At 37.6% G+C, this 24540-nt stretch overlaps 1 protein-coding gene across 1 annotated transcript in view; it reads left to right on the top strand.

Annotated features, from left to right (window-relative positions):
* The window catches only part of BICC1 (BicC family RNA binding protein 1), a 113639-nt gene that overhangs the window by 33578 nt on the left and 55521 nt on the right, over nucleotides 1-24540 (top strand). Inside the window, exons 2-3 of the mRNA XM_074592036.1 lie at nucleotides 4468-4514; nucleotides 22524-22593. Of these exons, the coding sequence (XP_074448137.1) occupies nucleotides 4468-4514; nucleotides 22524-22593 (117 nt within the window). The remainder of the gene's footprint in view (nucleotides 1-4467; nucleotides 4515-22523; nucleotides 22594-24540) is intronic.

Below are 24540 nucleotides of genomic sequence, written 5' to 3'. Positions count from 1 at the left end.
ATAAAGCTGGACTTGGTCCCTGCTGTGGCTGCACAGAAAGCTGTGCTGTCAAACAAGGGAGAGCAGCACAAGATGCAAGTGAGCAGCAAAGGCTTTTTCTTCTGGTGGCTGAAAGCCACCTTAAAAAACAAAAGTCTGCACGTCTTCCACAAGTAACTACTTGGACTTGTCTTTTAAAGACATTGTCACAGCAACTGAGGATAGTGGGGCTCTAGTGACCTGCATCTGGAGGAAGAAAGCTCTAAAAGTGGTTTTTAATCATTATTTGAAGTGGAATTTACCAAGCCATTAAATATCTAAACTGTACTTGTTGACATAGTATTTTCTAGATCACCGTTAGTGCTAGGTATTAATGTCACTTCTTAATGTTGTTTGTTACTGGTATGGTGTTTTGAAATCATTCATTTCATTTACAAAGTTAGAAGATGCAAAACATTGTCTATTAAAATCTGAAAGCTTATTTCAAATTTAATGGGGCTACATGGTGCCTTCCATATGCAGCACAGGTACGGCACTGCCGGCCCCCTCAACCTCCCACAAACAGCTTGTTCTCTTGGGTGTTTGAGAACTTGTAAGTTTACTGCTTTTTTGAAGAAAGCTTGGTTTCATATTAAAATTAATGCTAGTAAGATTACTAAAATAATCTGCCAGGGTACATTTGTCAGATGTAAATTTTCAGAGCTTCTCAATATGATAATTTGAAAGATAAGGTTTATTTTTAGAGTTGGGGTTAATACTCAAGATTTCTTTAGAAAGAAGATGAGTTTATGATGTAGTGACCTAGTGGACTTTTTTCCTAAACACAAATTAACACTTGCTTTTATCTCAGTTTATCTGATTTGAGGTGAACCTCAAGGAGTTACTAAACTGCAGCTTGTTCTAGTGAACACTGTAAATGGTTTCCACTTTTAATGACTTGTGCATAACTTTCATAACTCTGGAATGGAACTTTTCCCTGAAAAAGATGCTGGTTTTATGTTGTTTGAACAAAATCTGTTTGGCCTTTCAATTATGGAAGGAATGGATAAATTTCCCCTTGTGTTTGGCTATTCTTACTGTTTTCAGAAGTGCTAGAATTGTCTTTGCCTGCTTTGGAGAGGAAGAAAGGCTTTGAGATAGTTTAATGTGAATAGTAAATGTTTTGCATGCATGTTGGAAACTTTCTTAAATATAGGTACTTAGTTTGGAGGTAAACATACGTTAAAATGTATGTAATTGTGGGTAGCATCCCACAATGTATAAACTACCGATGAAACGAAGTTTTTCTTACCTGTAATCTCTCCTTATAGAAATGAGAAAGTAAATTTTAGGAAGCAAGTAAATAAGTAAAATAAGAGTAAACCAATATAATTGGTACAAAGAAGTTACATCAAGAGCAGGGAAGGCAAAAGGAGTAAATAGCTGGAGAACAGCTAACCTAAAAGGAAACAGACTATATTGCTTTACACTGTTTATCTTCAAATTTTTAGACATCTTTTCCTTTCATAGTGAAAGATACCATCCTAAGTCTAACTCAGTACTTCTAGCTGCAATTCTGAGCATCTTGCAGTATGTTTTTAATCATGTAAAGAACTGCTTTAAGGTACGGAGATTAGATTTCAGTGTCTCTTCCAAAAAACACTGTACAGTCTTCCCTGCCTTTTGGTAGACGTTGTGAGTCCTGACAAATGGGTTATCATAAAACATATCCTACATGCTGAAAAGCTATAATGAAGGACCTTTATAGGTCATAATGAAGTGTCTTTATAGGATGGTGTAACAACTAAAACCACTGATTGTGAACTAAAGATGTTTCTAAGGTGCCATTTGCTCCAACTGCAGTATTTTCTATACTGTGTTTGGTGCTTTTTTTCTGTGAACCTAGTTTAGGATATTCTCATTCTCTCTCCTTCCTTACTTTGTCTGTGCTTGTGGGAGCCCATCTGTTGTGCCATGCAGTTGTTTGTGGGGCCAAGCTGTAAATCAGGTCACCAGAATGATTCAGATTAAAAATAAACCTACAATAAAAAGCTTGGAATTTGCTTTGTCAGCATTCTGTTTAAATGTCCTGCAGAGCATCATTGCTATTATCTAAGCCATCTCTTGTTTGTATTCAGTTTAGAAATCGTGTATTTGCAGCTGGAACAAAATCTGTTTTCAAAAACTGCAACTTCAGCCTCACATCTGTCATGTTCTCATCTCCAATTTATCTCCTGTGCCCTCTGATTAAAAGCATGTTGGTTCCATGTTTCACTTAAAAGTATGATGGTACTGCTCATTTCCCAAAAGTGTTTTGTAGTTATTCCTGAGTTAATGGAAAACTTGTAAAACAACATGCATCTATGAAGTGGCTGCTGTCAAAAGAAAGTTGTGTTTTTCTGCTAGTATCTGTAGCTTGTAAATCTGAAAAACTGAAATCTTCCCTAATTGTTTTCTTGGCTTCCAGAAAACCTTGTTCTGGTGAAACATGAACCAGTTTACTCTTCTCTGACAGGTGCTTGCGGGTTTTGAGGGCAAGGAGGGTTTGGTTTTCTTCTCAGCCTTGTGGAACTGCGGAGCCTGGAGTTGCTCTGCAGCAGGATGGCAGCTCGATGGGCTTCTCCACTGCCTCCGCTCTGACCACTTCAGTTAAATAACATGAACTTCTCAACTGTATTAGATAAAACTGCCCATGGTATTTAAGTGTTGTTATTGATATTTTGAGAAGCCTGTTTCAAATGTAGTGGCATTGCTTCCTCTGGGGTAGAAAAAGTCATCTCATGCCTCTAGCCTGTATCTGCTTGGTTGTGTTTGTTATTAGGTTGTGTTAGCTGAGTTAATGTTAACTTAAGAGTTTGGAATTGCCTGTGTAGTCAGAAGAGCGGGGAGAACTAAGTACCTGAAACAGAGTTTTGAAGCCAGGGTGATGGGGTGAGCTAGTGGTTTGTTTTGTACATGAGAAACGCAGAAAAATCATGATGACAATGAGTTTCTTCAATAATCCACTACCATTCAGGAAACTTTCTTGCATTTGGTGTTCCGTTTGGAGGCATCCCTTTCTTCAGGGAAAAGGAAATTATCCTCTTCATAATCAGCTTGAGCTACTGTGTTTTCGATTGGTTGCTAGGTCTCAGGTTGCAGCAGAGGTCAGCTACACCATAAGCTATGTACAAACAGTTGTACCATTTTAAGTGCAATCGTTTATATTAACTAAATTTACAATTATGGGTGTAAATAGATGTGGGAGATAATCCAGGTGCTAATCAGTCTTGCTCTTGAAATCACTGAATTAGATGATTCCTTCTTGTCAGCTTCCAAGTTGTGTTCTACAACCATGTTTTGTTCTGCCACTGTGGCGTTGTCAGCACTGGCTTCGACAATTACTCTGAAGTCTCCGTACTCTGTTTACAGCCTACATGTATTTAGTTATTATTCACTCTTCCTTTTGTTAGTGTTTCCCCTTATGTAAATACGAATGTTCCAGTGTGACCAGGGGACTGTTTTCCCTGCACATCCTTTCCGAAGCTGGGGTCCTGGGACCCCCATCCCATGCGTAGTGCCTTGCGCTGGGGCAGCTGATGCTGCAAGCAGTTTGTGTTGGGGGTGAGGAGGAGGGTGGCGTTCTTCGTTGTCTCTTCTCTTCCAAATAGGATTGGTGTGAAGAGTGTTTTCTGGTGGTCTTTCTCTTCACAAAGTCAAGATTTTGACCTTTCAGCTTTAGATTTCCCAGGCTGAGAGGGCGAAGTCTCTTGGTTTTTCCAGTTGTTACCAAAATGTTCAGATGTGCCTCCGCTTTGTTTCTAGTGGAGGTGTCTGGGGTTGCCTTTTGTTTCTCATCTGCTTTGAATGCAGTAGTTCATAAGCATTGGCTGGTGGAAATTACCAGCTGCGAAATTTCATTGGATGACAAGCAATTGAGAAAGCAATATTTAACAGCACTAATAATTGTTTAAGTTTTTGTGGCACTTCTCAGTCTCAATAAACCAGTAGCTCTATACTGAATTTCAATACAGCAATATTTCAATAGCAGTAGCTCTATATTTCATTTAAATATGAAAAAGAGCAGAATAGAGGAAAATTTTTAACATGATTCTGGATTACCGTAATGTTTATTCTTGTTCTGGTTCTAATTTTTAATCTTGATATAGCAGATCTAGTGCTGTCCTAGCTTACTTTTGATCCTCCTATTGGTAGAATTACATGGCAAGGTATGCAGCATGAATAAATCTCGACTTGTGTGACCGTATTTACTCTGTAACTAAAATATGTATCAGTATGTTATAGTTCTAGTATGTAAATACAATCATCTGCTTGGACTCCATCCTTAGCAAGTGACTTGAAAAAGGTTGTTCTGAGTATTAGTCAGTTCTTGACAAGCGTTTATTGCATGAGAAAAAATTACCTGGAATTATAATTTCACAGTAGCGTGTACTCATTGCTAATTTTATACCTAAACTTGTAAATATTCTCCTGTGTATTTAGTAACCGGATCACGCTTTTGTTTTACAGCTGCTGCAGAGGGCAAAGGGAAAAGTGGGGAAGACTTTTTTCAGAAGGTAAGAAAGATACTTTAATTCTGTAGCATCGGTTGACTAGAGCAAAAATTATGCCCGTTGCTCATTCATGTGATCACCTAATTAAACTTAATGCGCAGTTTCCACTGTATTGATCAGACATTTTTAAATGTTTTTGTTACTTAATGTATCTATTAACCATCAGCTGTGCATAGAATGCAATGAGAAATACGTTCTTTGGTTTGTCACTGCCATTCATGCACAACAAATTAATTATTCTTTAACTGAAAACATCAAAATAGGCATTATGAAGGTTTTGCTTAATAGCAGGGGGTTCATCCAGAAGATGTCGTGAGGTAGTCTTAAGGTTTTTATATCTATGGATAAATGCTACATCCTGTTACTGAAAAACTGATGTGAAACTTATTGTGATATCGTTGAAAGCATAACTATTTGGTTGAGAAATGCAAATGCCTTTTAAGAAAGAAATGCACAATCCACAGAGTGATTCAATAAAGTTTGTGGTTAGACAGAGGCACGGAAGGACTGGAAAAAATAGTCCTGCAGCAACTAAACTACAAAGAGAAACATGGTCAAGAGTAATGACTTCGAAATTACTTTTGCAAAGCAACATGTTTTGGTTTGTGGTTCTTTTTTCACCAAGAATAGTGTGTAAAATATTATTTACAAGTTATGTTAATGAAGATCTGCATGCTAATAAAAATGATGAGCTATTTTGTCTTTCTGTACTATGGAGAAGACAGTGTAAATTTTTATCCTGTATACTGAAATGCCTTGAAACTCCTCTGTGACCTGTTGTCCGTTAAACACGTAGTTTGAGTGCTTTCCACATTTTTTCATATTTATGTTCAAAAACATCTCTTTTGAGATTTGAAAGAATGCTTTATCCTGCACGTGGTTGTCAGCTGCTTTGATGGAGGCTGGTAGGGAGGAGTATGTTTAGTGCCGAAATCTTTGTTTTAGAAAGTATTTTATAGGAATGTTCAGATTGTCGTGCTCTTGACTGACAATGAGAGTTACTTTTCTGGGCATGGTGCTTGTGCTTAACCGTCTAATGTTAGTGTGCACAGAGGAGAATGTATCAATAATTCTTCCTTGAGATTTTATCAAAATGCATGGGGTTTTTTACTTGCTGAAACAAAGCTACGCCACAGCAGCGTATACTTCATTCTATACATCATTCATTTTACAAAAGAGTGTTTTCTCATTTGTATAAATCTGCTTGTAATTCTTGAAGCTGTGGACAAAATATTTCATCTTTGTGGGATTTGACGCTTATATATTTGACGTGTATTTACTGTAGATATGATGTACCTTACAATTGTGTACTTATTAGTGTAATAGCAAAAAACACTGTTTTGAATTTAATAAGAAAGTGAAATGTGCTCAAACTTCAAGTATGTGAATAACAGTACAGTAGTTATCCATATCGATAACAGATATAGTGGCTATTTTGGCAGTTACTATATTTGTCATGTGTGCATAATTATTATATAGGCACAGTGTGGATGCTGTGATAAGTTAAAGCTGCTTCATTTTGACTGCATTCTTCTTAGTCTCATCAACTCTATAGTTTAGATTACTGAAGTTTCTGAGTACATACACACAATACTACAGCTAATAAAAACAGATGGAAACTATCTTCTTTGCGAGTTTTCTTTTGTTCAAAAAAAATCTTTGGACAGTTGGTCATAGCTTACTCACCGTCTCTGTCTGTGCAATTTCCTTTAATCGGGGTTAAGCTTTTTCCTTTCTCATGTGAAATGAATAAGGCAGAGTTTCTGGAGGTAAAATGAAGGATTCAGGTTGTATAGTAAGGAAGAAAGTGATTTGTAGCATGAGAAACACATTGCAAACTACAGCAAGATGCTTTCAGAAACTTAATATGAATTTGGAGCTAGAGTAAATGCCTTTTTAAAACAGTTTCGAAAATGTGCCTTCAGGGCGTTATTGGCAGGCTTCTGAGTGGCATAGGGATGAGAAGTGCATCACGTAAGAGGCACATCAAGAACTAAGGGTGTAATTTTTATAAGTAATGCCATGTTTAGTATTTTCTGACAAATTCTACTGTGAAGTGTGCCGTGTGAGGTGAAAGAAGTTTTCCTGTGAATGCTGAAACAACGGAAGTAACAAGGCAAAGATTCAAGAAGGCGGTTCTGTACATCAAGACATGCAGACCAAGACTGGAGGGGAGAGGCAGCCAGTACTGGAGGGAGTGAGACAGTGCAGACTTCTTGCAGATGGCTTTGTAAGTGGCTGCTGGGTCTTGCTCGGTGGCTAGTCAGTGGGAGGCAAGGCTCAGTTCTTTATTAGCTTGCCCTTGGGAGGAGCAGAATTTTCTCATATGCTCTCTGAGCTGGACTTGAAGTCAGGGACTCAGCCTAGGTTAAGCAACATAGAATGCTCTAATGAATCTGTCATGCTTTTAAAGAAAGTGAAGTTAATGCAAGGTTTTGGTGCTACGTAGTCTTTTACTGGTCTTCCAACATGTGAGCAAGCAGTAGTACTTTCTTGGATTTTCATAATCAAGCAGACTCTCAGTGGACGTGTAGTGTTCCTATCAAGTTTCAACTTTTGAAGTTTAATAATAACATCTTAAATGTCAAAATACTATTTCACTGAGTATTTTAGCAGAAACAAACACATGTTCTGCAGTTGCTGGTGGAGTTACAGAAGAAACTCCAGTTCTTGGCTGCAAGGGGCAAATTAAGCTAACACTTCTGCCCTCTCATGGTGGGGAAGATCAAGTGATGAAGTGCCCCTTCCTCTGCTCCTGAATTAAAGTGGAAAGTAGACAAATGGTTTTTTTGGTAGTGTCACTTTAAAAAAATCTGAAGACTTGAGCATACTTTCTTCTAATATTTCTAAGTTTTACTACTGCTTCAAAGGGGGGAAAACCTAACAGAGTCTAATGTGGATTTTTCAAAACCACTGGGAGCTGCTAATAATTTAGCAAGAAATAAGTAAATAATGGGATAGTTTTCTCTCTAGAGCTCTCCGATCTGCAGTTCAGTGACAGGTAATCTTAAATAAACATGGATTGGTTTGCTGTTGTGTTCCATACTATTTATGTAAAAGATCCTTGTGGACCTCTTTCTATATATTCTTGTCCTAATTTATTCCGTGAGAGTAATACTTAATATGAAGTTATTACTTGTTCTTGATCCAAAGCCCATTTTCAGTTGATGGTGGAATTTTTCCACTGAGTTCCATAACATCTGGTTCACGCCTCATAGGCAAGCAAGGCCCTTCCCAGACAAAGCCAGGACATTGTTCCAAGGAACATATAATTTATGTAGCACTATAGATATGCATGGCACTCTTATATAAAATGTAAGAAGGTGGTGGGGGTCTGCCCTGAAGAGTTCATAATCCAGAACAGATGAGGGTCGGCCGTGTGGACAGAGGGGAATTTAATGCATCATTTCTGTTTGCTTTTATTTCTTCTCTCATCAAGGTTTGGCTTTTTTTTTTTCTTAAACACTTGGAAATCCTAGTGCTGATGACAGTCTTTCCTTTCTGAAATTTCTCAGAGCAAGAGCGTACGTCAAGCCTTATCATGGGACTGTCAGCAGTATGGTGGGCGGTAGGTGAGGGCTGTGGGTTTAATAGAAGTTGGATGGTGTTCTTGGGCTAACATGGGACTGCACGTGCAGAAGGCAGTGACTGGAAATGATGCGCACGTGGTGCTCTGCCCAAGTGCTTGACTCCAGGTCAGATGTAAGCTGCTCATTTCAGCATAATTCAGTGTGTATGTGTGTTGCATAATTCAGTGTGTATGTGTGTTAGTCATGGGCTTTTGGAGTATTTCTGAAGGGGCTCCTCAGCACCTCCTTCCCTGGCTTTCAAGAGTTTGTTTGCAGAATTTGGTTTCGTGGAAAGCACAATATACTGCCAGCCAGCTGTAACTTGTGGGTTTTATTGTTCCTGAATGTGTGAGATTATTTAGGTTTTGTTGGGGTGGCTTTTTGTTTGTGGGTTTGGGGGGTTTTTTTGTTTGTTTTAATCAAAGAGAAATGGTGTTTGTAGGAATATATTCATTTGCACAGTTGCAGATACTTAGGGGTGTTTAAGATATCACTGGATCTAGGTGAAATGTGTGTTTAAATGCTCGTGCTTCTCTTGACTGCAGACTCTCTTATTCCCTGAAGGGGATGTAATCTTGCTTGTGAAGATGCAAATGGGAAAACATTGTATGTGTGTATCAAAATCTCTTCTGTAATTATTTGGAGCTTAGGAGTGTAAAAGAAGACCAGGCTTTTAATTTTTCATCTTGGTTTCTTTCCTTACATGTAACATGTTTCATCTGTAGCTTCTAAATTTATTAAATGAGTAGCACCTTAAAAGATACTGAGGCCATTTTGGAAGCAATATTTGTTGAAACCATCCTTTAAAATGAGTTGCTCTTCCAGTAAAGATACTGGAAATAGTAGCAGTGAGAGCTTTAAAATAAATAAATTTGCGATTATTTGATGACGTGAAAAATGGATGTATCTAATTGCATCTTTAGTCACCTTTCTGTTAAATTCCTCTTCTGTATGCAGTAGTTATTAATGACTGTACATTAACTTTTACTTGTTTCGGAGGCTGTGGCAGCAAAGGCAGTAAGGAAGCTGCCTCAAGCCCTCTTTGTTTACCTAAGACAGTGAAAGAGCTTGTTTTGCAACCTCCTATATTTTTACTTGTATGTTTGAAAAACGTTTGTTAGGTTGATCTGGGACAAACCTTGTAACTTTTGCAAAATTCTTATGTGCGAATGTATTGGTACAGTGTTTATGTATATATGAGTATTTTTGCAAGTTTAGATAGTATATACTGATACAAAGACATTTAACTAATAAAATTACATATTTTTTTATGTCTGCAGTAGGTCAGGCTGGTTGGTCTTCCTTTTTAATCTCTGAATGTGAAACGTGTAGGTAGAGCTTCAAGTGTAAATGGCTTAGGGCATTTTCAGGCATAAAAAAATATTAATCATTGACCCAAGACTAAGATGTCTCGGGCTGATTATTATCCATGTTCAGCAGTAACTTCTGAAGGGCTTTTTATGTGTCTTCATCCATGACTTCTCTTGAACTGCCTATTTGTAATTATAGTTTCCCTAAGGTTACGCTCCCATTTCTGATGGCAACCACTCGGCTGTCGGTTTCTTCCAGTGCTATTTATCTTGCTAGTGAGACATTGTGAGTTCATGGTTATTTATACATTATCATGGGGTTTGTCTCTATTTCAACCACAGGAGCAGTTTTGAACTGCAGAAACTGGTTCCACACCTTCCACTTTTTCTGGGTAGAAATCAGGATCTGCATTAGCATTAAAATAACCTCTTGATGTAGAGTTTGGCTCATAGCATGTGACAAGGATATATTAAGGCCATACGTTTCCACAATGTGCTTGAAATGCCCGGCTGTGCTAGGCTGCGATGGGAACGCTGGCATGCGCTTCTAATTTACATTGAGCTTCCTCTTATTTAGCTTCCCAGGAAGAGGAAGCGACTGCTTAGGGAGCATGGTATGGATTAGAGAGTTGAAAGAACATCAGTGGCAGTGAACACTTGCAGGAAATCTTGAGATTGAGCAGTCTGTCTCCTTTTGGCTAAACCCCACCCAGTGGAAAGCAGGAGACTGTTTAGGTTGGATTGGTTTCTCTAAAAAGGTAAATCAAGAATGCTTACTTAACTTTTTGCTTAGTGCAGGCAGAGCTAAGTGGTGGGAAGGCTTCATTCTTGTGGAAAACTGCATTTGTCACGTCTCTAGTATAGCAATCATTCCATTAAGGGAATGGAGTAGTTAGAAGGTTTTTTTATTTTTCTTATTTCATCTTTAGTTTCTTCTGTGTTGCTTCTGATATAATGAGGACAGTCTTGAGAGTTTACCTGTAATATGAAAATTCTCTCTGATGGGCCTGATCGTTGGAGTGCCCGTTGCAGGTAGAATTCTTAAAACAGCAGCTGTCCTTGCCGAGTTGTTTGTGAATAACTCCCTTGGCCAGAAACAGTGGGGATTTTGATCCTGTAGTATTATACGGAATGACTCTCTACATCATGGCTTGGAGTTCGGTCTGAGCTCCAAGTGAATCGGAGTGTTTGATGATGAAGTCCCATTTTATGCCACCTTATTGATAGACTTAACTTTTTGTGCACGGTCTCTTGCATTGCAAAGCGACAGAGGAGGAACAGTTTGTCACCACAGTCTCAATGGAGATGCTTAATCCTTTTCAGTCTGAAAATTATATCCTCTCAAAATAGGGGAGGGTCTTCTGTCATCAGAAATGCTTGTATTCTTTTTCTTTCCCTCTGAAAAAATACAAATGAAGAAAGAGGAGGTGAGTATGAGAAAGGTACAAATTAATACTCTACATTGGGTTTGTGATTTGTAGGGAGGAGACTTGCTGCTTTTGGAGGGAAGAGTTGGCTACATACTGGTTTTTCTAATGATGTAGGGGCTTCATTGTGAAGTAATACTTTCTTAGATAAATTTCCCCTTTTTTCTGTTACTTGTGTGGAATTCATTAATGCTGTACACACAGATACATTTACAGCTTATGTTTTTGCATGCTTAGATAATCAGTTTACACTTTTGACTATACTTTATTTTAAATAAATGACTGAATTGCCTGTGACCTCTGAATTACCTGTGAGTCAAGTAAAGGAAGGACTTTAACGTTTCTCTGTAGGTAAGGGCATTTGATCAGTAGTCTTCTCACTTAACTTTGTACTTAATTTACAAATATAGTAAATGAAATTCTGTAAATGTTATTGTTGCAGAAGGTTCACTTAGTGCAGTATTTGGATGCAGCAATAATACTGCAATACTTGCTTGCTTAAACAAGACCCTTGTTTTTAAGAATGATCTTCCCAGTTCATTTTGGGTAAAGTGAAGGTTAGAAAGATGCAGTGTGTTCATGCATGCATAAGATCTCTCTCCTAAGCTAAAAATGCCTTAATCGAAAAGGAAACAATATAAATTCCAAAGCCATATCCACGTAGGTACTCTTCCCTAATTCTTTCTTTACTGATTTAGAGCGTTTATTTATAGCCTGAAAGTTTGGGTTGTAAAGCTGATGTTGTTTACACTGCTGCCTTTGTTGCCTTTGCAAATAATCTGTTAATTAGTTTTTTGAAGTATTATCATCTGATGCCCACTGATCAAAACTATGAATAAATGACTTCATTGCCTATGAAGTTAATCTTGTCCTCTAATTTTTACCTTCAGTACCTCTTCATCCTGCACATGCTTGCCTTAATTCTTGCTAAAGTCATTAGGAGTAGCTGTGAATACCTAGTGAAGATGGTAAGTTTGTTTAGAGTTCATCTGGGCTAGAACAGAGTCCTTGACAACAAACAGCCTGCTTGCTTCCTTGTGGAAGTCTCAAAGTCTGCTCATGCAGACCACAAAATTATTGGTCTTGAGAAGTTGGAGAAAAGCATGTTAGTATTTTACTTGGTTTGACATGAAGCTATGTAGAAGTATGTGAATGGGAAACAGGAGTGCTTTCCTTCTGTTGCCTTTTTATACCTGGATTTAGGTAAATTGGAAAACTCAGACACTTTAATGTTTTGGATAAAGTTATTTTGGCATTTAATAAAGTTAACTTAAAATAAAAGTCAGTTTAGCAAAGATGGACAAATTATTATGTGAAGATCAAATTCCTGCAGTATTGAAACAAACAACTTGCAGTGGAAGCATGAAAAGTACATGTTTGTTAGTACTGAACCTTACCCATACAGGTTATCCCATAGGATAGTCTGTAAATTAATTTAAATATTACCCTTTTCAAAGACAGGTAAAGTTAGGGGAGATGGACTAGCCCAGTAGTCACATACAGATATCTTTTTAGAAATGTATCTGTATTTGGGGCATCTGACAGTTGGAACATAGAATAGGAAAATCAGGTACCCCAACCTACAAGAGACATATTTAACTCATGTCCTTGCACTTGGGAAGGCACTTTTTTCACACTGCTCTGTCCTGTACAGGAACTTACGCAGCTGGGGCTACGTGCTTGTCTTCCCTATGCATCATTTTGATGTGTATTTTTAAGTAGTTTACACTTATATGTAAACTACTAGTACTGACATTCTAAGGTAAGAACAGAAGTATTTTCTGTGTTTTGTAGTTTTAATTCTCACTACGCTGCCGCTCTGCTTAGGAGATGTTTTTTCTGCCACTCAGGAGCACAAACTGCAAACTCTCAATGGTGTTTTAGTGGGGAACGTGGGGGTGCCTGGGGGCATCTCCAGCTGTTCCTCCTCAGAAACAGCCATGAACCCTCACCTGCAGAAGGTGTTAATCAATACTGTAGAGTCAGGCAGACGGTGCTGCCTTCTTTGTGTAGTAGCAGTTTTAATGTAACAGTGAATTCTAGTTTTGAATTTCATTTGTAGACCACCCTAGGGGGGGGAAAACCCAACAGGGCTTGGGATAGGAATCCTTTGCTATACCCCATGTGTAGGCCAGACTTGCAAAAGAGTTATGTAGTTGCACTGAGCTTTGGGCTAAGTCTTGTCACCTCCTCTGTTGTAACTTCTTGCGTGCCCTGTATTTCCTCACCAAACCCAGTTGCCCTTGATGGTGTACCATTGATGTGTTCTGGCTTTGGCATCTCAAGCGCTTACCCTGGCCCCACCAGTTTTAGAGGCTGAATTCACACTGTCATTTCCTGAGTAACTTTACACAACTCCTTTTTGTGTCTTGTTCTTGCTTCCCATCCTTGTTCTTCCCCTGCTTTCTCCTCCACCCCAACCCCCCAAAAACAACAAACCATTAAATATAATACTCCTTCTGGTTCCAGCTATGCCCATTGCTCTGTTCTTGCTGCCAAAACTCATGTTCGGGGATTAGTCATCCTCTCAGATATTGCTGCTTTACCACACTTCTCCATTAGAAGAAGAAATAAGCGTCAGCCCATGTAGAATTTTACTTGTATACTGTGGCTTTTCAGCTCTGGTATTTTCCTACTTATATAGAAATTACTTTTTATTTTCACGCAGATGATATTCCATATATCAAATAAACTTTGAGTAAACTTGTTTATACTGCTCTAAATGCATACATACTGAGGGAGCCATGCTACTCTAATACAACTTCTCTGAAAGCAGAAGATGCAAGGCAAACATTTTGTGTCTGTGAAACAAAATACTCAGAGACTGGAAAAACTTGTATGTGTTTGTTCCTAGGCATGCTGAGGTCTGATCTTAAAACTGTCACATGTCACTAATTGGCTAATACTGAATTAGATTGTACATGTAATGGTTTCATTTTCTACAACAAAATGCTCATTTGGATGTTAACATTTTTTAACAAGTGAAATCTGCAATACTGAATCTTGGCTTTTGTGTGAGAGTTAGTAAATTAGATAACTAATCCCTTTGCCCTGATTCTCTTGCCTTGCTAATTACAAGCAGATTTTTGCATCAAAACTGTGACCGTGTTTATGTTGAGCTTATTTTGTCTCTGTGTCTGTTGTCTTAGAAAGAAAAATGTTTTTTGTTAATAAAATTGCTGATCAGCTGGAACTTTTCAATATTCTGTGCAGAGCCCCAGCTTTCATTATGGTTCTAGAAGCTGTAGTCAGAATGCAAGTTTATGCTTCTTGTGTTCAGTTTGATTTAGAAATACTTGTTGAGTTGCCTGTTCACTTCTTGTGGCTTTTTTTATTGAGTTGAAGCAGTTGGAGCTCTTGTTTTATGAAAACTGGGCATTTTAGCAGAAAGTGTTGGTGTCAAATGCAGATTCTGTGCATTTGTAAATGATGGTGGTGAAGGACCTGTATCTGTCTTAAAATGAGTATTTGTGTCTACTAACAAGCCATTTTACAGGTGTTGCTGAGATTTAGACAGTACTACATGTCAGTTTTATATTAACCAATTTCACTACTTCTTTACAATTGTTCTAGATGTAAAGGGAAATTAACAGGCACAAAATGAGGATGATGTTTATCTTGTGGTAAGATAAATGTGATCAGACTACTCTATCTCTCATAGTATTTTCAGTTAATACTGAATTAATTTTTTATCCTGAAGAATATTTTGGGTAATATTTGGAAAAGCAAATGCTTAAAAATCTGTGTCAGATGATGGATGGCAATTAGTAAAGTTCCATCATGTTTTGGTTTCCTTTTTGTAAGAAACCTGGCTTTGAAGTGGTTTTGATGCTAAAAGGAAAAAAAATCTGACTTGTTACAGCCTTTGTTTTGTAAAGCTCACTTTGTCATTCAAAACCATACTCACAAAGCTTTTTGCGGTTATTTCATCTTAAGGTTATTCAACCATTATAGTGATTTAACCTCACTGCTTAGGTATTTTCCATTTTATCCTTTAAACGATGTGCTCACTGTGAATAATTAAGCAATTAAAATGTACATTTAGAAGAGCAAGAAGATATGTAGTAGGGTTCAGGAATCGGTTGTGCTGGGAGAAGCTGGGGTGGGTGTTGATGGCAGGAATCTTTATTTCTACTTGCAGAGTTTAGGAGAATATCACCATACTGCTTGCCTTGCTTTCTGCATCCACAGCAGCAACTGCTTCACTGTTTTGAGTCTGCAAAAAGAGTGTTAATTTTTGACAGTAAAACTCTCGTCTCCATGTTATGGAGAAATGTATTTGTCAAGTTTTGAAAGGCCATTACCATGGTACTACTTTTTCTTTTACTATTGATATTCCTGGATTTAATTTTTTTTCCTCTGCTGTCTTTCACAGTAACTTTCATCTTTGTCTTCTGTAAAATTGATGGAACAAATTTTCCTGAGGATTGGGGGAAAATAATTCTCAGAAAACAGTCTCATTAAAAATGGGAATGGGTGCAGTGATGTAGCAAAACAACCAGTCACCTTTCCTTTGGCAACTGTGTGTGAAATATTTCTTGAGTATGAGTTAGCCTCCGTAAATTTATCAATCCTATGGTAATCCATAAGGAATTGCTGCGTTTTCTTTAAGCAGATGGAGATGACGGAGATTCGACTTCAAAACAAGATTACCAAACATTTGCTTATAGAATTTCTATTATCATGACCTTTATGTAAATAATATTTTTTCTCATCCTTTTACGTCCTTCCCTGTCCTACCCTCACACATGGGATTTCCTCCTCTGCAGCAATTTTTAACTGTACACATTTACACTGGGAAGCACTTGTTTCTTAGTAATACCTGTTGGGGTTTTCTTCTGGCTCCAGGCACTCTATAGTTCTTCCCTTATGTCAGTGGAGAAAGGGATATTGATTGATGCTTTATTAGAGTGGAGATTAGGGGCCATCCTGAACTTGCAGATGAAATTGGCTCTGAGGTTCCAGATGGTCACGTTGCCAGTAATAATTCTCTAGAGGTGCCCTTATGCTTGCTGCTCCGAGGTGTGCTCATGGAATAGAAATTAATAGAGTCTATCCTGCATTTCCAGTCCCTCCCCAATATCTGCTTGATGGAGAACTCAGTCCTTGTAACTTTTTTTTTTTGGGGTGGGAATGGATACTGATGCATCTCAGCCATCTATATCTTGTCTCATTTCAATGTGGTTTTGTTCTTTTTCTAATTCACAGTCGTTTCTCCCTCTTTCCCCATTTACTTTTTCCGTTAACTTGTTCCATTAGCATTGTATCACACGTTTTTCAGTTTTGAACTTTATACTGCTTGGAAAAATCACATCTTATTTGATCATACCTTTTTGTCTTGCTGGAAGATGATTTTGTACTAAGAAATGTGCTCTCTGTGAGATGTGTAATCGCAGGGTTGTGGAAGACTTGAAGAGTGACTCTAAAGGTAATTCAGAATATAATTTTGTCCCTGTCTTGATTGTACACTTTTTGGTAATTTTTTTGTCTGCACACAGAGGCAGTTTCTGAGTAAAATCCAAGATCTGGAAGGATATAACTATTTTTCCCTATAGTGTCATCTTCTTTGCTTTGCCACTTAACCTGATGAATGAGAAAGAGCTGTCCCCAGTACGCCAGACGGAACTGGATCACTTTTTGAAGGGCTAATTAAGTTAGAAGAATCACTTCTTCGTTCCCTCCCCTGCTTCTCATCCACCTCTGTTTTATCTGCCTCAGAGACAATAATGATTTTTATTTTCATGGATATTGTCATCTGTAGGTATTCACCTTAATTTTCTTTTGTATAATTCACCCAGTCATTTCTACAGTTAACTCTAGTGAGATTAACTTTGCGTCCAGCCTTGAGAATGCTAAAGGCAGTTCCTCTTGTTAGGGAAAAGAATTTTTGAAGCTTATTTCTTGGTGCCAAATTAAAATGGAGGTTAGTTGCTTGTATTATCACCACTTACTGAAATTTTAGGTCCTTGCTTACAATGTATTCTGGATTTTATTGGAGTGTTGTGGGTTTTTTTTAAGCTAAAATACTTCATGCAGGATGTTCAGCTTTGAGTGTTTGTCACCAGGTGCTCAGACAGGATTTGCTGTCTGCTTACAAGAAATGGGGCGTAGTCTCTGAAATATTCCAAGTAGCAAAGGAGTTAGGTGCTCTCTGAGGATTTGCATTGTTTGATAGTTAGAAATAAGGTACAGTTGCAGTATTTCATATGTTTAAATGTCTAGTGTTGTTGATGTTGTTGATCTAGACCCAGGTGTTTCTGTTTCTATTTAACCTGTAGGGGAAAGCCTAGAAAACTCCTTGAATATAAAAGTTCAGCTGTTCAAAACATGGCATGGTCAGATAAATAAACATGGTTGGGCATGGAATTTCCTTGCTTTCTAGAGTTTTTAATAGCATTAAAAATTCAAGGTATCTACAGAACCTAGTATTGTGTATTTAAAAAAAAACAATTCTTACATGTTTATCTTAACCTATATTTATCTCTCCTAAAAATATAATTTAAATGTTTTCACAAGGTTTTTAACATCTATGCTTATTCATTGTCTAAGCATTCTACATGTTAAAATGGTGTATATATCTTCTGTTGTATTAAGCAAGGTTAAACGGAGGAAGCTAATTCCTCATACTGAGAGAGGGTTTTTCCATTGATTAAATAACAAACTGGGGTGTTTTGGCAGTTACACTTGCAGTTTTGAGAGTTACTTTTGTCGCTTCAGTTGGAATGAGCTCGTTGGAGCTAAAGTTGAGAAAACCGATTACAGAAACCTGCTGGCAGATGTGGGTCCCTCTCTTGCTCTTTTTTTCCTTTCACTGTGAATAAGAACTGAGGCACAAATGGCTGAGATGCGTGAATCCCAAAGGTGGGAAGATCGGAAATAGATAACTTCATAACAACACTAACTATACAGAACACTACTGTTATTTATTGTGCTTGTTTTAAATGAAGATAGGTCTGTTTGCTACGTTGTTCTTTTTCATCTACTGCCTGTAAAATACTTCCTTGGAATTCTGAAGGGCTCATGGGCTTTTGGGGCGTTTGGGGTTGGTTGTTTTTTGCATTCAGGACATTCCAGTTTCCATCCAAAATCAGCTAAACAAAAAATACAACGTAAGGAAAAATAACTTCTTACTGTCTTAATGTAAAACTCCCCAAAGTGCTTAAACTATAAATTTTTCAAGCTGGAATATGAGCAAGCCAAAAGCTTTTCCTCCAGTTGCCTTACAGCTAGAGCGTTTTTTTTATTTGCAATGATTTGCAACTAGAGCCATTTTTTTCAGGGTCAGGGCACAGTCTTATTTGTTTTCTTGGTATCTTCCAGTATCTTATGTCATCTTCCGTATGTTCTCCACTGAGAATATCTTACATATTTTTGGCTAACGTAAACACCACAATTTCCCTTGGGGAAAGGAGATGTAGATAAATTATTTCTTAGGTTCTCGCATTTTGAGAAGCAGCAGCATGAGGTTATTTACTATGTGATTAAATCTTGCTGCCAAATGTGCCTGCTCCTTCTTTTGGTCAGTTGATCCCTCAGGGTGAGGAGAGCACTGATTAGTATAAACCCTATGACTTATATTATGCAAAAAGAAGAGAAGCCTAAGCAGAGGTGCTGTTCTGCATTCTAGATGATCATGAACTCTGATTTCGCTCATCCCTAGGCTGAACTTCCTCTATATGTTTTGTAATAAAAGTATTTATACAATTGAAATACATGTATATATCTACATCACTTGTAAAGTGAGTTCCTCTTTCTGTTTTGCTCATTTGAGAGCAGTACTACTGTTTGCAGGGTGTGTGGCATAACACTGAGTTTTCAGTAATAGAACTATTTCATTGCAACATGCAGTTGAGGGTTTTATAGAATGATTCCAAATTTGTTTCAGGAAAAAAAAATAAAATCCTGGCGCTTAAAACTGCCTGGGTTAGAATGGTAAAACAGAACTAAAAGTCAATGCAGCAGCGATCTACGCTATGCAGGGTTTACTGTCGCACAGTTTCCAATATCGTGTTTACCTTCAAGTTTAACAGATGTAGTGAAAACTCAGTTTCTTGTTTTCTAGAGCTCTGTGACGCTGTTACAATAAATACAATACATAATAAAATAAATACAATAAATAGTTTAAAAAGTAAGCAATATAGTTTAAACTCTTCTTAAGGGTTCCTACGGAAGCCCTGATTTCTCAAAAATAAACCCAGAAGTTACTTTCCATTGCAAACCTTTTTAGGCTGTTAAAATTATTGAATTGTTTTACAGGCAAGATAAATTATTTTCACTGGCGAGAAAATGAGTGCTGCAGCAAAACCTATTTTTTTTCCTATATAATGTGTGGTTTTCAAAATTGTGGAAAAGATGATTATTGCAATCAGCTTGGAAGTGATGATAAATTTTACTGCTTGGAGTTGAAAGCCAGCACATACTCTGGGCATTTTTATACTTCAATACATACACTTCACTTAAATGCATCTACACTTGTGGGTTTTTTTTTTTTGCCTAACTGCCTAAGACAAGAGATAAACTTTCTGTTTGTAGTGACCAAACTGAGTGTCTTTTTGCTCTAGTGTAGTAATTTTTAGCATTGCGTTCTCCAAAGAGCTTAAGGATATTAGCTGGCCAAATCTCAGTGGCTGGCAGTCAGACTTCTTTCCCTTTGAAGATCTCATATGCGTCTTTCTGGTATGTCCCCAGAATGTGTGCATCTCTGAACTTGTGGGGCTTTCATTTTGTTTTGGTTTAGCACAAGAAATGGGGAGGATTTAATTTCTTTGAGACAAAAAGTCTCCAAACTTTATTGTGAGGGTAAAGAACTGATGGGATGTAACACTTGTCTTGAATGATACTCATTCTCTGCTCTTCTGTCTCCTCTCTTGTGGTTCCTTTTATGTTGGATCTTCTTTAACTCAGTCCCGCACCGTTCTTTGTTTTAGCATCTCCCTTCTCCTTTTAGCTAATGCCTTCCTGTTTTCTGTGTATTTCATCGCCTGTTGCACAATTGAGACTAATCCTGGCCCAAAGCCCTCTATCAGACACAAGTGAATTCTTTAAAATAGCTTTTTTCACATCTGGATTGGAAAATTGTGAAAAGTATGTGTATGTTACTGATAGAATTTCACCCTCCTGGAAATGTCTTATTTCAGCTGTAACTTATTATCCAATAGTTGCTGAAACCAAAACTATAGTATAATGAAGTCTGGCTGACACTTTCAGTTTTTCCACATGGTGTACTAATCTGGAAGTTGTTGTGGTGTCCTAGGGATTTGGATAGAGAAGATAAGAATTAAGACTTGTTAGAGAAGTCTGCCTTCGTTCTGAATTATACTATTATGGAAAACTTATTGGTATTGTAGCTGTTTTCTTAATGCATTAATTCTCTTCTTGGAAGTGGCTTTGTTAATTATTTTGGAATTTGATTTATTTTATTATTGCTTATGCTTGTTGCAGATGACTAGAAGTACCAAAATGTACTGTTTGCTTAACCTCCCCATCTCTAGCTGCCCCCACCAATTTTGGCAAGTTGACTTTTTTGGATCATGTTTGCTTTTTGTGCATTATAATTCACGTTTGTATCAGCAATCAAAAGAGCAATTTATTTTTTTTTGTCCTTCTGTGGAAATTGAGCAAATATGCTTTAAAAAAGAGGAACCAGATCCTGAGAATTGCCATTTAAAGAACTCTCTCCTTTTCCTTTCCTACCTCTTTCCCACTTACAGCAGTGAAGTATTGTTTCAGTTCTTCTGAGCTAGTGTTTTTTTCTAGTTTACAGCCTAAGTTTACAGTCCACACTTGTTTACTTCTTTCCATCATATGTATTAAATAATCTCTCTAATACTTATTACCCCCCCTTTCTGGCAGAAGTATTTTTACATAGATTCTCTAACTAATTAAATAGTGTGACCCAGCAGATCAAGGGAAGTGCTTATTTCTCTCCACTGAGCTACTGTGAGGCTGCATGTGGAGCATTTTGTCCAGTTATGTCTGGCTCAGCCCAAGAAAGACCCTGACAAGCGGGAGGGACTCCACTGGATGATCACCAGGTTGAGCAGTTGATGTACTTAAAGAAGCTGAGAGCTTGGTTTGTTCAGCATGGAGGAGGTGAGGTAAAAGAGGGATCTAGTAGTAGTCTTCCGCTACCCTATGGGTGATTAGACTGAGTCAGGCTCCTCCTAAAAGTGCACGGGTAACAATGGCCAAGGGTTGAGCAAAGGAAAAATCAACCAGATAAGAGAAAATAAGTTCTCAGTAAAAATGGCCATGCACTGGAATAAGTGTGCATAGAGGCTGTGGAATCTCCTTCCTTGGAGGTAAAGAGAGGTTGGTGGGCAAGGCCCTGACAGCAACCTGACCTGGCTTTGCAGTTGGCCCTGTTGTGAGCATGAGGTTGGACTTAAATGACTTCCAGAGTCCCTTTATTCCAAATTTGTTCTGTGATTCTAGGAGCCCTTCTAATTAACATTAGTCAAGCTGAGCAAACTGATTGCTCTTAATCTCTTTTATAATATGTGACTGAAATTTTCAATGGAGTGAGGACCCAATGGAGTGAGGACCTTTTGTACAGCTTGTTGCTGTACAAAATCTTGTCCATGTGTGAGCAGAACTGGACCATTTGTTCCAGGTGAAAACTCATCAGGGGCTTCTATAATCAACATCTCTATTAAAAAATGTCTTGTCTGATGCAGCCCAGCATGATTTTAAATAGATATGCTTTTCTTGGCATCCTACAACCACTTTGTTGTGGACTAATATGGGCAGATCTTTCTCATTTCTTCTTATGATGATGAGATACTCTTTTCTTACTTACAATGATTGGATACTCTCATCTCAATTGTGATGACAGGTATGATCTCATACTTATTGATGAGATTTCAGTATAAGAGAAGTTCTTTAGTCTCAGTAGACGTGTCCAACACTTTTTAGAACTGAATTTCAATTCATATATATGTCTTCAGTGTCATTCAATTCCTTCTCCTGTATTACTACTAAATGTTAGTGATGCACTGTAACTCTGTGCTGGTATTAAATTTCAGTATAATATGGCTATGGCTAATGGGCTTTTTCACTAAAACAAAGACAGCAACAGAATGAGAGTCTACATCGAGCGAAATGACTTCATGGATTTCAAAGTTTAAGTGTGCTTGTGTTTAGGGATGTAATAAATGCAGTCAAATCTCTACTCTGAACTGCTAAACCAAGAAGTAAAATTTCTGAAGTCTGGATAGGCTTACAATGAAGAGTTGCTTTCAGGTAAAGGTGAGGCAAAAAAACACCCCAACCTGTGAAGGCAAACCAATGTATCTTTACTTATAGGGACTCAAAAGGACTTAATTTAAACCTGATGTGCTTAGCTTAGAAGCCATCGTAAGATAACTAAAGTAGTATTTTTACTGAATTGCAAAATTTTGATACTCCCTCCTAGATGGACCTAGAGCACAGTGTAGCTAGTAGTGGTCATTTGAACTTCATGGAAACTATTGAGCGTCTTGGTTTGCTCTTTGGATTTCTTTTGAATGACCAGAACTCAACTCCACCTATCACCAGACAAAAAATCTTCTCAAGAAAACCAGAAAAGTTGTTAATGACTTGTGCTATTTACAAGTAACGGTAGTCAACAGATTTTAAAATGGCAAATGTCATCTTTTCAAAAAATGTACTTTTGACTTTGTAGGAGAACAATAAAAAGTTAATTTTTCATAAATGCTTTTTTAACAGATTATGGAAGAAACAAATACACAGATTGCTTGGCCATCAAAGCTGAAGATTGGAGCAAAATCGAAAAAAGGTATTTTGTTTTATTCTTTTTATGGGGTGGGATTAGCTGTTATAGCTAATATAGGTGTTTGAGGTACAAACCCATTTTAAGTATCTAGTACTTCTGCAAGTATTTTACTGTCAATACTATTGTACTTACTGTCTTTGGCATGTGTGGTTTCTTCTGTAGAACTCTGCATCTAATCTGAACAGTTTCCTTATTTTACAGCAGGCAAAGCCAGTTAGTCTTTCTGGTAACACTGTAGATTAGTGGGTGTTCTGTGGGGTTTTTTTGTTTGTTTTTATAGAGTACAAAGAAAGATGTGTGTTGGTCAAGCCCAGTTAGAACAATACATCCTCATTGTGTCACCGACAGAGGCAGTCTGCATGCTTTTTGGGTTTCTTTAAGAAACTGAAGGAGAGCTGTTTCTTAGGAATGGCTAGCGTTATGTGTTTTAAATTATGGTTCTTCTGGAAGTACAGCCTATTAATGTGAACCGAGTTATACAATCTGGAACGTGTCTTTTTGAAATAAGCCTTCTAGTTTTGTTCTTAAAGAATCATAGCTGTGGCTGAATGAAAGTAATACTTAATTCTTCTTCTGCAGGGAAAATGAAATTGGGAGTGATTTTTAACATTGCATGTATTTCTGTTCAGGCTGATACGTATTAAACCCAAGAAAGTGGAGTTCAAATAATTTCTCTGTACATTATATTTCAAATGTATAGGTGGAGATGTGGGCTAAAAACCTTTGTAAATGAAGGAGGTCTCATGGGAAGAAAAATCCCTTTAGAAAGGTGCAGGAATAATAACACTTTATGGTGTAAAGTGAGATTCAGTCTCTGAGGTACTTTCCCACATGGTATTGAAGTACAAATTGATTTAACTTTTTTGTCTGCTTGCGTGGAAAATGTCTCTCACTTGAGAGGGGAAAAATAGGGAAGGAATTCAGACTAGAAAAAATGCAAGTGTCATGTGTATGTATATATTCATACGTGGAGCTAGTGTTTATAGTAATGTGAGAGTGACAAAGTCTCTGTGCAAACCTGGGCTCTGCCTGTGCTGTTCTGCATCCTTTCTGCTGGAGGGGCTGTGCATTGATACACAGCTAAAGCTCCTCAGGAAACTGAGGCAGGAGAGTTTGTTTTCCTTTTGAGGCGAGAAGAGAAAAGAAATAAAGCAATACCTGCCCTTGTTTTCTTTCAAATCTAAATAAGCCTAGTTCTGAAGATGAAAAGCATGAATGAAAAGCTGTGAAAAGAGGGATATGAGGTGGCTGCTGGGATTCTGGATTGGTACTTAAAGATGCAGCTTTATATGTAGATTAATTTAACCTCTTTATTAGTGATCTCAAAGAGAAGATAGTGTTAGATTTGTGGTGAAGCTCTATCAGTATATGGAATTAATTTGAATACCAGGGGAAATAAAACAGCTAAAAGTTATAAGCTGATAATAAAATTAAAAATTGAGGGGAGGGAACGCATAATACAGCTGGGCATACTGAGTGCAGCTGCAGTGGGAACAATTATCCTGGAAAGTCTTTATGCCAAAAGAAACTTTAGATAGTGATGGGCCGCAAACTACGCATTTTAGCAATATATGCTATACTATGAAAAAATGTTTTAAATGCCTGTGGATTGCAGGGTGGCTCTGGAGTTAAGACTCACTCTCTGGCTAGCTTTGCTCTGGGAAGTTGGTGTGTATATATACACCTAAGTAAGTAAATTACAGTGTGTGTGCTAAGAACCCCTTAACCTAGAGGTTCCTATTACTTTTGAAATAAACTGTAGTTTATATTTTCTGTTAACACTTGATATCAATTGTTTGCAATTCAGTAACTTCCCATTTGCAGCTACAGCAGCTGTTTATATAGGGAAAATATTCTAAGTGTTTAACATACTCTAGCTTCACTTAATGACATTTTGTGATTGAGAGGAGAGCCTGCAACAAATAACTGGCCACCTCTCTGGGGACTTCT

The sequence above is a fragment of the Larus michahellis genome, chromosome 6 (genome assembly GCF_964199755.1).
Source record: "Larus michahellis chromosome 6, bLarMic1.1, whole genome shotgun sequence".
Taxonomy (NCBI): Eukaryota; Metazoa; Chordata; class Aves; order Charadriiformes; family Laridae; genus Larus; species Larus michahellis.
This window is presented reverse-complemented; position numbering and strand designations above follow the sequence as displayed.